This window comes from Patella vulgata, chromosome 2 (assembly GCF_932274485.2).
Source record: "Patella vulgata chromosome 2, xgPatVulg1.2, whole genome shotgun sequence".
Lineage (NCBI taxonomy): Eukaryota > Metazoa > Mollusca > Gastropoda > Patellidae > Patella > Patella vulgata.
The window spans coordinates 72,412,982-72,427,953 of NC_065880.2; the positions used below are offsets into that span (position 1 = coordinate 72,412,982).

The 14,972-nt window shown below is 34.7% G+C and overlaps 1 protein-coding gene across 1 annotated transcript; it reads left to right on the plus strand.

The window, feature by feature from the left end:
• Positions 1–171: 171 nt before the first annotated feature.
• LOC126810818 (ankyrin repeat domain-containing protein 54) lies at positions 172–10,992 on the plus strand. Its single transcript, XM_050536104.1, has 8 exons — positions 172–340; positions 1,384–1,597; positions 2,528–2,575; positions 5,383–5,481; positions 7,176–7,247; positions 8,261–8,308; positions 8,825–8,949; positions 9,640–10,992. Exons 1-8 carry the CDS (start codon positions 272–274, stop codon positions 9,817–9,819), a joined length of 855 nt encoding a protein of 284 aa, XP_050392061.1. The 5' UTR covers positions 172–271; the 3' UTR covers positions 9,820–10,992.
• The last annotated feature ends 3,980 nt before the right edge of the window (positions 10,993–14,972 follow it).

Genomic DNA, 14,972 nt, shown 5'->3' on the forward strand with positions numbered 1-14,972 from the left:
CAACAAATTATCATAAATATATAATTTCTGAGGTAGAATTTCTCAAAGAAACATAAATCATAGTTAACCAATTGATATTTTCTTCTAATTAATACTGATAATAGATTAAATAATTTTTATTACAAATGTAAATGTTATAAGCGATAGTAGGTGGCAAGGGAAGATAATTGACCACGCCCACTGCTGTGAAGAATGTTGTTTATAATTATAATGCTGTAGTAAATGCAAGAAATATTATGATTTAACAGAGTAAAAATATATTTGCGTAAAGATGAATCAAGACACTGATGATAGTGACAGCGATAGTTTAGTGAGCAGTAGCTCTGAAGGCGAATTTCAGGTGAGTATTTTATTAGAATCATAAAAGTGAAGCTCCAATATTGTTTGTTGTGAGTATGACAATTGACAGCTTTATTTGGAGTTTAAGTCAAACACGCCCTGTTGCATATTCCTGTTGGTGTTAACAGTAACAGCAAGCCAATTTTTTAAATTCCCTGATTGTACGTGACAAGGAGTAGGGTCGCCTGTCCAACCTCTTGAGTTTTCTCCGGATCTTCCAGTTTCCTCCCACTGCTAAAGACCCCTATCCGCTATGCAGGAGCGAATTATTAAAATAAAATTGAACCATGAGTTAGTCCAGAAATGACCTAGTTTGTGTCGAGTCGACATTAAAAACCCATTTCTCTCCCTCTCCCGGGTCCTCCGGTTTCCTCCCACTTCTTAACACCCCTACGCACACGCGATTTATTGAAATAGAATTGAACCATATGTTAGTCCTGAAATGAACTAGTTTGTGTTGAGTGGATGTTAAACCTCATTTCTCTTTCTCTCTCCCTTTCTTTCTTCCTAAGACCAGGGTAATGAAATGCAAGGTACAGAGAGAGAGAGAGAGTATGGTTCAATTTAATTTTAGTAATTCGCTTAGGAATCTTTAGAAGTGGGAGGAAACCGGATGATGAGGAGAAAACCCACGAGGCTTGATAGGTGACCCTACTCCTTGTGAAGTACAAGTGAGGATTCGAAAAGATGCCACTTGACTCAATGACAGACCTTAAGATTGTCTAAGAGAGAGAGAGAGAGTATGGTTCAATTTTATTTCAATAATTCGCTTAGGAATCTTTAGAAGTGGGAGGAAACCGGATGATGAGGAGAAAACCCACGAGGCTTGATAGGTGACCCTACTCCTTATGAAGTACAAGTGAGGATTCGAAAAGATGCCACTTGACTCAATGACAGACCTTAAGATTGTCTAAGTCAGAAAACAAAGTTTAACATTACATACATATATGTATAGGTATTTATATTATGTATGTCATCCCTGTTGAAAATCTGTTTTTAATGTCTTGTCTTCTGCCTTTAACTTACAATGTATCATATATTCAGTTACCTGAAAATGATGAACCAAAGTTTAATTTTGAATGGAACCCTGAACCACCAGCAGGTTTACATTTCATGTGTCTGGTTCCATTTCATCAAGATTATCAAGCAAACTACAATCAGTCTTCTCACATCGGAAAAATTAAAGTTTCATCTTCACACAGACAACAGCGAATGAATGAATTCAAAAGTGGAAGAACAACTGGTAGAAATTTTCTAGGTATGTATTACATGTATATGAAGTATTCATATTATGTTATAACTATTAGGTTTGTCCATCTACCTGTGAAAGATTCATTATGTAAGAGCTAAATCTGCTTATTGTAGGTCTTTCTTTTGGCTTCAAATGCTATATAAATTATTATTTAGAAATTTATGCACCTGACAAGCCTAAAATTAGCTCTCTAGCCTATTGGATAGCTGAGATTTAAATGGATTTAAACACTCAAGATATTTAAAAATTTAACAATAAGATGGACAATTGAGTCTTAGTCTTGTTTGTCAAGTACCATGATAAATGATCTATCTTACATCTTTAAACAGTCTTAAATTCGCCCTGAATAAATTATTTTTAATAAAATTTTCAATATATTCATTTTTTATACGCCCACATTTAAATGTGGTTGTATATTGTCGTCGCCCCTGTTCGTCTTTCAGTCCGTTCGTCGGGTTCGGCTTCCACAATTGCTTGTGTAATTCAACATTTTCTTGAATTAATTGTATTTATGCTTTAGTCTTGTTAAATATTTGGTGAATATGGTAGCGTCAGAATTATCATCATAGAAACTGATAGCTCGAACGTGTGTAGTTTTAAAATAAACAAAAACTGAAAGTAGTTTATTAATCTCAATATTTAGGAGAGCGATTAGCTAATTTGCAGGAGTCTTTAATGACTCCCGCGAAGGTAAGTCGAGGTATTTCAAGATGTCAAGAGGAGCAGGAGCGAAAGTGCACCTTAAACGTGAAGGATTGAGCTATAAATAATGTTTAAAAGAGATGATCTATGGTCTGCATAATCATACACAAGACATCAACTTTTATTTTAGTGTGTTTTGTTGTGTGAATTGGCACTTGTTTCATTGTGTGTGTCATTTCTGATTTCATGCACGTAAAAAATATAATCAAATTATTATTATGTTTCATTTCACAGATGAGAAGAAATTAAGGAATGCAGCAACACAAAATAATCACCAATTAGGTAATTTCTTCATACTGTTATCTATTTTGTAAAATTTATTTGTTTAATACAAGCCAAGACAGTTCAAGTAATGTTTATTTATAGTTGATAAAAATAACAGTACAACATAAGCTCTAGTGAGCTTTTAAAATCTAAAATCAACTGTATACATTTTCAGAATTTATTCCTTCATACAGTTATTATTTTGTAAAATTAATTTTTTGAAAACCTTCATGGAATTTATTATTTACAAGATGAAATTCGGTTCTGCCTGCCATGAACTGAACCTGTGAATCCTTAGAGGTTGTAGTAGGGAATTCCCCCAGGACAATCTAAGCCTCCCCAGATATAAGTGCACCTGTTGGAGTGTTGGAACATTGGAACAAAATCATTTTGCGCTGTCAGCTTAGCAGCCAAAATAGGTCCTAGGGGCTTGTTTCCCAGAAAATATACAAACTAATGAACACATATTTGCAAAGTATTGTTGAAAGAAAATGAAGCCACCCCACCCCACCCCATAGGCGTAGAGGCTTGATGAATAATAGGGGGGGGGTGACAGAACCTGAAATGCCCCCCCCCCCCAAATTGGGTTATACACGGCTATGACAACGGAACAGAGCTAACTGTATAGGACACACAACACACACATCCATCCGTCTGAAAGGTAATTTGGAAAATTTGAAGGCTGCAAACACATTTTCCTGGCATGAATCATGATATTGAGAACCTAACATTTTCTATTTGTAACGTAACACCTTTCTACTTTTCATGAATAAAAATGAATAGTCAGACTTTTTATGCTCCTTAATGCTGTCACTTGTGAAAAAATAAAATAGATATTTGAGTAACTTCCTTGTTGAATAAGTATGCCAAGAATAATATATAATATAAAGTAGACAGTGTGTGACATTGTATACATGTACATATGTATAACTTCCATGATAAATATATGGTTGGTGTAGTTCATAATTTATAAATTTGGATCATGGCGTGACTTTTAAATTTTTTAATAACTAGAAGCCTTTTATGAAGTGTGTTTCACCGGTGTCCTTTTACCAAGATAAATCTAGAGATATCAGATAAATTTATACATAAAGTGGTCCTGTGATACATAGGTGTACAGGTTTGATGAATGTTAAGCGGCCGGGGCAGAAGCTTGGACTTGGATTTTAGAAGCCAACTTCTTCAGTTCAAAATAACACCATAAAGGAATGAGAAGTGACATCTGGTGTTTTTGAAATCTTTATTTCATTCTATTCAGACCGTGAATGGTGTAAATACACCAACTTCAAAGAGGTCTAATATAGCCTAACTTACCGGGAATTCTCGTATTTAAGCCCTGGGCTTAATTTCAAATTTGACCATGTCAGTGATGAAACATTTCTTTTGAAATTAAGCCCAGGTCTTAAATTCGAAAAGAGGAAAAAATGACAAACATATGGGCTTATATTCGAAATTTAAACTCGTTATTTAGCCCATGAGCTTAATAACGGCAGGGCTTAAATATGACGATTCCCGGTAGGTGGCTGACTCAAATTCCAATCAACCAATCATTCGTTTACAGTCCACGGAGATGGGACCGATGGGAGGAAATTTTGAAAATTTAACTGCCGCAAATGCATTTTCCTGCTATTCCAGGCTATAAATACAGCAAGTTCAATTTGGTCTAATATAGCCTACCTTATGTGACTTACCTGAATCCCAAACAACCAAGCAATCGTTGCTGGGTATGGGGCCCCCACGCTCCCCGAGAAGATTTTGAAAATATAGCCGCCCCAAATGCATTTTCCTGCTATTCTAGCCTGTGAATTAAGCAACTTAAAAGTTTCCAATCGGTTTGCAACCGAATTCTCACTCTATGCCGACCTGAGTTCCAATCATCCAATCGGACAAATAATAATCGACACCCGAAATATGTGGCACAAATAAGAGTGGCTCCAGAAATGGAATGGAATGAAATGAAATGGCGTTTAATGTCCTACTGTTCTGCTCCTATACTGGGCTAATGAAGACGGGCATACGCCATACAGTGTGCTATGAGGGAAATTTTGCCCTGGCAGCAGCACTATCGCCTACTCTAATCGACGCCCGAAATATGTGGCACAAATAAGAGTGGCTCCAGAAATGGAATGGAATGAAATGAAATGGCGTTTAATGTCCTACTGTTCTGCTCCTATACTGGGCTAATGAAGACGGGCATACGCCATACAGTGTGCTATGAGGGAAATTTTGCCTGGGCAGGGGCACTATCGCCTACTCTTATATCAAATTCCAACTGCCAGGGGATCTTTTACATGCTTTCCGATATATACACGGTACCTCGGTTTTTCATCTTATCCGAAGGACTAGACAGCTGTCTTTGTCAGGCCCTCCGTCCTGCATCACTGACAAGGGGGAACCACGGCGGAAAATCTGGATGAACTTTCTCGGCCAATGCAGGGATCGAACACCCAAACCTTCAGGCTAGCGAGCCAGCGTCTTACCCACTTAGCCACATGATCCCCGAGTGGCTCCAGACAAAAAGTTTTAATTCATTGTCAGTTCAGTACAAATTCATAGTAGTGAAAAGTAAAATTATTAGATTTATTAGATTTCGGTCACTTTATTTTGCCAACTAGATGAAATAACAGCTTCTGTTTTTATTTTACCTGTCTGCCGGAAAAGTCAGATTGCCCGAAAGTTAGGGGGACAGCTGCCTTCCTGACTTGTACGTCTATGCCCCACTCCCCTTCCCCACCAAGCCCTGATATTTAATTCCCTGTTTGTATCCCATCTATCGATACATAGATTTTTCTTTATTTGTATAACATTTATATTGATTATTGCAGTTATAGAATTATTAGATAATGGTGTTGATCCATGCAATCAGGATGATAAAAGAAGAACAGCTCTACATTTTGCTGCTTCACAGGGTCATGATACAACAGGTACTGTAATGATAATATCCTGTTCAGAGGCTTAAGTCTAATGGTTTAAATACCCAGGTGATCGTTAAATCAGTTGAACTTTGTCGTATAAACCCAAAGGCGGGGCTAATAAACCATTTTAAAAAACCCAGCTCTCTCTACCTGACTTTGAGAAGGCTTTTTTTTTAAAGCTGATTTATCTTGGCCATCTGAATGGGTAGATTGAAAAACACTGGCTTGGACTAGCTTTGGTCACACTCAGTAAGTTATCTTCATGGCAAAATGATGACATGTGCCCATATGTAATTAACTCTTACCTTTAAAGGAGTTAAATCTGTATTCTTTCAACTCAAAATGGACAAAAATGGATCAAAAAGCACATACCGGTATTAATGTAATATAATATGAGTTAATATAAACAGATTTACATTCTTTTTTAAAACTTTTATTCTAAGCTCTAATCAGTTTTGTTTGTCGATATATGTGAGCAGTCCGGATATTTCATATCAGGATTCCATATTTTCATGTTAAGATAACAACATCACTATTGATTGGAATGGTCCAATAATTTGTGTTTGTAATGTTGAAGGGGGTGTGGATGGCCGAATGGTTAGCACGTGCACGCTATATCATAAGGTCTGTCATTGAGTCAACTGGTTTCGATTCCCTTCTTGTACGTGACAAGGAGTAGGGTCGCTTGTCCAACCTCGTGGGTTTTCTCTGGGTCCTCTAGTTTCCTCCCACTGCTAAAGACCCCTACAGGCAAGCAAATTATTGAAATAAAATTGAACCTAGTTTGTGTCGAGTGGATGTTAAACCCCATTTCTCTCTCTCTCTCTCTCTCTCTCTCTCTCTCTTGTAATGTTGAAGACTGGATAATACCAATTTGGAGCTTTACCCCCTTTAACCGACAAGGTCAAAATAGTTTAAACTCGTTTGGCTTATCAAGGTCAGCGTGTTTATATAGAGTACAAATAATTTTTCGACGGCCATTTCAGCTCTTTATTTGTGTTTGGTATCATACTGACAAAGTGACATAGACATGTGAATTGACAAAACAGTATCATAAATAAAATCATGAAATATGAATTTAATTTGCAAAGTTTCTGTCTGTTATCAGAAATGACTTACAGTGAAAATTTTGAAGTAGAAGCCTGAGTACTTACACTACCTTGTCTTAAAAAGCCTGAAGTTTTAAAACTACCTTAGATATAAGCGTCTCACCCAAATTTGATCACAGAGGGGGGGTTGGATGACTGAATGGTTAGTACATGCTCGCTGTATCATAAGGTTTATCATTTAGTCAACTGGCATGGTTTCGATTCCCCAGTTGTACGTGACAAGGTGTAGGGTTTCCTGAACAATCTCATGGGTTTTCTCCGGGTCCTCCAGTTTCCTCCCACTGCACAAGCGAAAAATTAAAAGTAAATGAACCATACATGTATGTTAGTTTCGAAATCACCTGGTTTGTGTAGAGTGGACGTTACACTCCATTTCTCTCTCGCTCTCTTGATCACAGATAGTTTAATACAGATTTTAATTAAATATATCAATTGATCAATCTTTTGGTGAGGTATATTCAGAATATTCACTTACTTTAGGTAGATATTAGGAAGATCTTTCTTGTTTGATATTAAACTTATGAACATTATAGGCTTTTTAAAATGACCCACACTGAAATATACTGTTTAACTAATTATTATTATTTCTTATAGTTAGAATATTATTGGATAAAGGAGCTGATCCCAACATGAGAGATGTGATGGGAAATACACCTTTACATCTTGGTAAGTTTTAATTAATGTACTGGCATATTTCTTCACATATACTCTTCAAAAATGCGACACACAATAGCGCCATACATGTGGGTTCATTGTCAAATTTGACACTTCAAGGAAGGGTTGATGAAAACTGCCATGTGCTGGTTTATCTATCCATGTTTGCTTTCCTATCGGTTCTTGCATAAGATTTACTGTTTAGCCTATCTTTGCTTTAGTGTGTTACATTTAATTTGATCGGGAGACATGTTCATCGACGTCAACATCAACTGACAACACTGCAAGAATTGGCCAAGGCATTGCAAGAGGAGTGGGTCAGATTGCCCCAAATCGTGATTGGACGGTTGATTAGGAGCATACCACGACGAATTGCTGAATGTCTGAGGATTGGTGTAGCAATTACTCATTATTAAGACAAAAAGCAAAAACGTCTATTTTCACTTTTGACGGTGTATCTCCTTGCAAGTGAAATGGGGCTGTCAGATAAGCCACCCATATGAACTGTTTATGTTCATGTGTAGGCAATTGGCCTGTTATTAACATACACTGGTTATCTCTAATAAAAACAGCACGGCATTACCACAGTTTTGTATTGTTTCTGAATATCCCCTACTTTTTTTGAAGAGTATATTTTGACTAGGTAAATCATTGTCGAGGTATTCTCTTAATGTTTTAACAATATCTCTATTATTTTAGTTAAGAAATCACAAGAAATATACAATTTTTATAAACATGAGATAATTGCTTGTATAATAAAGTATTGTCTACATTAAATAACATATATGTTTACTGAAATTTAAGTAAAAACATTGATTATTGTCTCAGAACATTATAGATGTGTTTTGGAAGATTATCCCCAACTGCACTGGATTTTATATTGGCCAAATGATTTGAGTGAGTTCTGCTGTCTGTCTCAGTGACTGGCTTGTCTGTTGTCCATTCCTGATATTTTTCCTCATTCATTTCTTGCTTACATTTTACTTATTACAAAACTTTATAAAACAATAATTTTCTATTTACAGCTGTTTGTACATGTCAGATTCCTGTTGTTACGTTATTGTTAAAAGCAGGTAATACATTATCATTATTATTAAAGATTGTCTCCATAGTGCTACATTAAAATTATAAATCCCTTTTAAAGTCTTACAGATATTAATTTACGGGTACACACTTTTAGCTATTGATGAATAGAAGTTCATTTATTTTTTGTCCCCCGCCTTTCGAAGATGTTCATTAGGTGAATGTCTTGACTGAGTTCAATGATTAACATTTCGAGCTAAAGCTAAGCAAAGCTAAGAAATTTTATTGGTTGGTAATCAGTTTGATTTCTTGATACTTTTGAAAATATACGTCCACATGAAAATGTGGGCATATAAAAAATAAATGTGCGATAAATTAATATGTGTCATCTATTTATTTTGGTTATTCGGCGGGGGACATCAGCCTCACTGTTGGCTTTTTTTAATTATTAAGCATTGACGTTTCATCTGCTTTCTTGATCTATGTTCACACATTTTGGATTTAAAGGGGTTCTCATTAAGTTGAAAGTGATAAAAATTACCAGTATTTTAATTTGAATTTTACAGGTACAAATCTCAAGGCAGCTGATAATCATGGTCGAACTCCTTTATCCTTGGCCAAATCTAGATTAAAACTATTATCTTCAAATCAGTCGTACTCATCTGAACGACTGAAACGTGAAGTGACAGAGGTAACTTACCTAATTATTGTTCAGTTACTGTATGATTAATCCTTTCAAGAATTAACATTGGAACTTACACGTTTAATAAACCAGAGCTTGATTAACTATTAAAATCCATTAGACAGTCATTTCAAGTTTAATGCTTATTAGGATTATTTTTATGGAATATTTCCAAGTTTGATAGGCATAGTAGTTTTGGCTTTCAAGACCGACAAGCCTCTGACCAGAATAAAAATTTAAAATGTCCAAGAATGAAATGGAAAGATAACTCTGCATGTTGGGAGATACAGACCCTCTGAGGCAGGGTGAATGGATGCTGAACTTATGAAAATGACCACAGATTAATACCCTAGTGGTCAGTACTAAGGCATATCAGTCATCAGTGCCATAATGTGCAATCCAATTAATATAATCGACACAAGGTGAATGCCAGGATGGGAGTTCTGATTTATCTCATCTACTGTGATATAATTTTCAAAATTATATCATGGTGTAAGGCTAATGATATACATGTGATGAAAACATATGCTATCCATTTTGTCATTTTGGATTCAGGACCAGTGGCTGTTTATATTAATCACCAGTAGATTTGAAGATTCCAGCTGAAATGTGTTTGATTGACATAACATGTTTAAGGATGGTTTTATTTTATATTGTGTAATATAAAAAAGCTACAAGCACTAATAATTCTTATTTCAGGTTTCAGACATGATGAAAACATATTTAAATTTATCTGGAATGAAAGATGATGCCAGTCAGATAGAAGAATTGTGTGCTCGATTACATATTACATCATCAAGGGATGAATTGGACAATATTAATAATTTATTATCTGATTTTACAAGCATGAACATTCGCCAAGAAGAAAACCCAGGCTGAAATAATATCATTGATTGTTAAATTGTTAAAGATATATTTATTATGTTATGAAGTGGATTAGAAGGGAGCGATTGATTTGGGAATAAATGTAAATATTGAATGTTTTGGAAATACCAAATGAATTAGAACTTATTTGATATGAAATTCATTATACTGAAAGCAATATATAATATTACACACCTCCAGACTATAGCGCCCATAGCAACTAGTTATGTTTAAGGTGGCTATTCCCAAAGTCATAACATTAACCTCCAATAACATCATACTTTGAATTTCATGTGTACAAGGTAAGCAACGGTTGATACTTGGAGATAAACTTTATAGTTTGTGTCGATGTGTATGTCAGATAGAAACCTATTTCTACTCTTTTTATTCGTAATAAAACCTTTGGACTCCGTCCTTAGGATTTTCATTTCGAATAACAACCTGGAAAGCTGTTTCTATCTACTACATAAAGACAGCTTTATGGATAACATTCACAACAAAGTTTATTAACTGCAACATTTGAAGGGGGTACTCTACCCGTTAACACTTGATATACGTTGCAGTTAATAAACTTAGTGAATATTATCCATAAAGCTGTCTGTATTATTGCGAATTTTATTCTTTGGAAATCATTATCTAATAGTGAATTTCAGAACATCACTGCCTAGTATTTGGAGGTAGAATTGAAAATATTGTCCTTGGTACTGGTACTGGTACAGGACATTTTGATATTATTTGTTACATTGACTTTATATACATTTTATATGTAAATTTTTTAAACTTCTAGATATTTTATTCAAAAGTTAGATATAATACAAGAATAATAAATGGTGACATCTTCAACCCTAATTTTATATGCTAGATAAGCTTCTCATTTTTGACTGGCTCCTCTCACAAGTTTCCTAGGAAATGCATGTCTGCGATATTCCGTAGGTGGGAGCAGACGTTAAGCCCAATATCAAGTCAAGTCAAGTCAACCCTAATATATTCAGCTGATGTTTTCGTACTTTCCCCTTATACTACTGGAGTTCTACTGCAAGTAAAAATAACATAATCTGATAAAATTTAACTCCTTTAATACATGTTACAGTTTGCGGATGTGGGGTTTTTAATATCCCAAATAGACTGTTAGTGTACTTCAGAAACAATGCAATATCTCTTCTATAATTAATTTCTGTTTGATAAAACTCAGTTATGAAACAAAAACATGGTTAATGTGAAATTCTTATTGAAGATGTGGCTACAAACTAAAACTGTATACACTGCTTGATAAAGACTAGTGAATCCTGGAATTGTGTCTTGTGTATTTCCCGTTTAATGTCACAAATCTTCACAGAAAGGTATCCTAAATACATGCATATATTGAAAGGTTATCCCTCTGAAAATTGGTTTCGGTTAATCAGTGAAAAATCGAGTGTACAGGATAGGAGTGAGCTTTGGTATCATATCAGAAGTGAATAAGGCCACACTTATTTGAATTTCTGTTCTTCAGGACCACATGTTAAAATTTTTTACTTGGTTTCCAATTTCAAAAGTTTTTATTTTCAAGTTTCGAATATTCATGTTTTGACATTTTAAAGAAAACATTGTTCATGAAACTTGAGTGGATATTTATGGAAGGACAAAAAAATAAATTGGTTTGGCCTAAATCTCTTTTTTTTTATCAGCTTTTATACATAAGGGTTAAATTTATATTACTTTACATTACATTACATTATATACTCTTCAAAAAAAGTAGGGGATATTCAGAAACAATACAAAACTGCAGAAATGCACTGCTATTTTTATTAGAGGTAACCAGTGTATGTTAATAACAGGCCAATTGCCTACACATAAACATATTAACAGTTCATATGGGCGACTTATCTGACTGCTCCATTTCACCCGCAAAGAGATACACTGTCAAAAGTGAAAATGGACGTTTTTGATTTTTGTCTTAATAATGAGTAATTGCTCCACCAGTCCTCAGACATTCAGCAATTTGTCGTGGCATGCTCCTAATCAACCGTCCAATCACTATTTGGGGCAACCTGACCCAGTCCTCTTGCAGTGCCACGGCCAATTCTTGCAGTGTTGTCGGTTGACGTTGACGAACACGTCTCTCGATTAAATGAATCGTAACACACTAAAGCAAAGATATGCTAAACAGTAAATCTTATGCAAAAACTGATAGGAAAGCAAACATGGATAGGATAAACCAGCAACCGGCAGTTTTCATCAACCCTTCCTTGAAGAGTCGAATTTGACAATGAACCCCTCCCACATGTATGGCGCTATTGTGTGTCGCATGTGCAGCTCAGTGGTTCTGTTGGGTCGATAAGTTCTTCATCTGTGAGCATACTCTCAAAGCATGTCAAGTGTCCATGACTATTTATCATATCACAACCTGCATAGGTATTTGCATTTCAATATCCTCTACTTTTTTTGAAGAGTATATATATTGTATGCATATAAATTTGTGTTTTTAAATTTTTAGTTGTACGTGACAAGGAGTAGGGTCGCCTGTCCAACCTTGCGGGTTTATCTGCGTCCTCCAGTTTCCTCCCACTGCTAAAGACCCCTATGCGCAAGTGAATTATTGAAATAAAATTGAACCATATGTTACCGTAGTCCCCATATGACCTAGTTTGTGTCGAGTGGACATTAAAAGTCATTTCTCTATCTTTCTCTCTTAAGCACGCATGTTAGACCATTAGATATAAGTTCAGATGATGAAGACACATTTGTAGTTTAATTGCATTTGCAGAGCTTTAATTTGTAATTCCCTTTTAGCATGAAATAATAAATGTCTATATATATCTGAAAGAAAGTTATAAATGTGAAATATTTTTTATAACGTACAGGTTTTATGTCACTTTATAAATTTGTTATATGTTACCATCTTAAAGAATTTGTTATTAGTATTTGTCAATTGTAAGCTTATGTACACATTTTAAAAAAAAAAAATTTATATCTTTTTTGTTAAATCTTTTTAGTAGTTTATAGTAGTTTTTCTTCATTAACCCTTATTTTTAATTAGAATTGCATAAGTCTTGCAATTACATTTTAAAAAATAATCTACCTGTAGTGTTTATTCTGTGTTGGATATTAAACTGGTATTTACCAAGAAAGCTATGTTTTCATAACCCCCCAGTTCAACTTGTTTCTTTCTGTTATTTAACATACAGAGAGATGAAGAATGGTATATTTATTAGATAGTGCTCCAGAACCACAATCAAATATCTATACTTTGGCTGGTCAAATTGTCATTTGATGTGGAACAAATTGCAACAAAGGTTTTTTTTTCATTTCTATAGACTTATTATGATGTTCTAATTTAGCAAAAGATAACCACAAACAGAGTCAAATTGTGGATTGCGGGTATGCAGGTGGAGTGGGGGGGGGCTTCAAATCTAAAATGACGGTTGTCTACCAAATATCACAAATTTCTTCAACACTATTGGCTTGTGATGGATGTATTACAACTTTAAAACTAAACCGTTTTTAGCTGTAGAAGACATTTTCACTCGTGACATTATATAATTACAAACATGAATAAATATTTCACAGGGTATCTGTATCTGTAGATGACAATCTGTCTTTTTTGAAAATGTTAGTGTGTAGATAGCCAGTGTTTAGATATACTAAACTTTTTCTGTTTTCCACTCTGGAAAGAGTAGCATAAAAATTAAACAATAATAAATTATTAAACAAGCCAGCTTTCTACTTGTACCAACATCTTCACAATGTCCAAAGGTAGGCCTACTGTACACATGTCTGATACCTTGTTGAATACATTCTTGCTCAAAAATAATCTCAGCAATAAGGTTGGTCAATAATCTCAGTTAATAGGATGTATAAATTTGTATTGATTGGTAAGCTTAGCATGTCCCATACCACACCCAATGAATTCATGTGACATCCATAGTCCTACAGTACAAAAATGCAGGCTAATGCAGTTATTGTCAAAGAAGAGATTCTAAAATGTCTTTTTTCACACTCTTTTTTTTGGGGGGGGGGGGTATTTAGGCCTATTACATGCAGCCTGGTCAAATTTAAATTTTGTCAATAAAATCCTCTGGGGTTGGTTTTGAATTGAAAATATAAAAAAAACACCATCTTTCATCTTAAAATTAATTATGCCCTAAATCCATTTATTGTTTCTCAGCATTAAATTTGAATAAGATTTTATGAGCGTTAAATTTATATTTTTATTTCTAACAATCTAATAAAATTAAGGTTTTGAAAAAGTTTAAAATACAAAAATATATATTTGTGTCAGCAATAACAAAAAAACATCATAGTTGCTAGGAAAATACCACAAAAAAATGGAAAATTTATGTATCGTCGCATACATTTCAATATTAAATTGTTTTTTATACGCCCAAATTTTCATGTGGACGTATATTGTCGCCCCTGTCCGTCCGGACATCCGTCTGTTCGTCCACAACTGTTTATGGACAGTCTACAGGTCACAATTCTTATCCGATTTTGACGAAACTTGAAATATTACTTTCGATATTGGCATGTATCGGATCAAAACTGCATGGATTATGGCCCCTGATTGTACGAAAAATCACATTTTTTAGCTTGTGGACCCTCCAGAGGTCACAATTTTGAACCAATTTTGATGAAACTTGAAATTTTGAAATGCATGTTTTAACCCAAAGATTTTGGTTGCTTTCGATATTCGCGCATATTGGATTGTAACTTCCTGAATTATGGCCCCTGATTGTACGAAAAATCGTGTTTTTAGCTTGTTGTCTCTCTAGAGGTCACAATTATTATCTGATTTAAAAAAGCGGTTGAATATATCACGTTTACACCGTAATGTTGGCTGAGTTCGAACTTCGTGAAAATCGGACCAAAACTGCCAGACAAAATGGCCACCCCTCATACGCTAATAGTGTAAACATTTGCTATATCAATGTTGTGGACCCTCAAGAGGTCACAGTTTTGAACCGATTTTGATGAAACTTGGTTTCTTTCGATATTCGCGCATATGGATCGTAACTTCCTGAATTATGGCCCCTTATTGTACGAAAAATCATATTTTTAGCTTGTGGATTCTCTAGAGGTCACACTTTTATCCGATTTTAAAAACTGTTTAAATATATCACCATTTTTATCCGTTTTTGATGAAACTTAAAATATATCTTTTGATATTTAGACCATAACTTTCTGGATTA

What these genes read in the sequence shown, in the direction of transcription:
- LOC126810818 (XM_050536104.1), top strand. Translation starts at nt 272, where the DNA reads ATGAATCAAGACACTGATGATAGTGACAGCGATAGTTTAGTGAGCAGT. An exon ending in GCTCTGAAGGCGAATTTCAG is followed by an intron (nt 341 to 1,383) that starts GTGAGTATTTTA and finishes TCATATATTCAG; the next exon opens with TTACCTGAAAATGATGAACC. An exon ending in TGAAACGTGAAGTGACAGAG is followed by an intron (nt 8,950 to 9,639) that starts GTAACTTACCTA and finishes TTCTTATTTCAG; the next exon opens with GTTTCAGACATGATGAAAAC.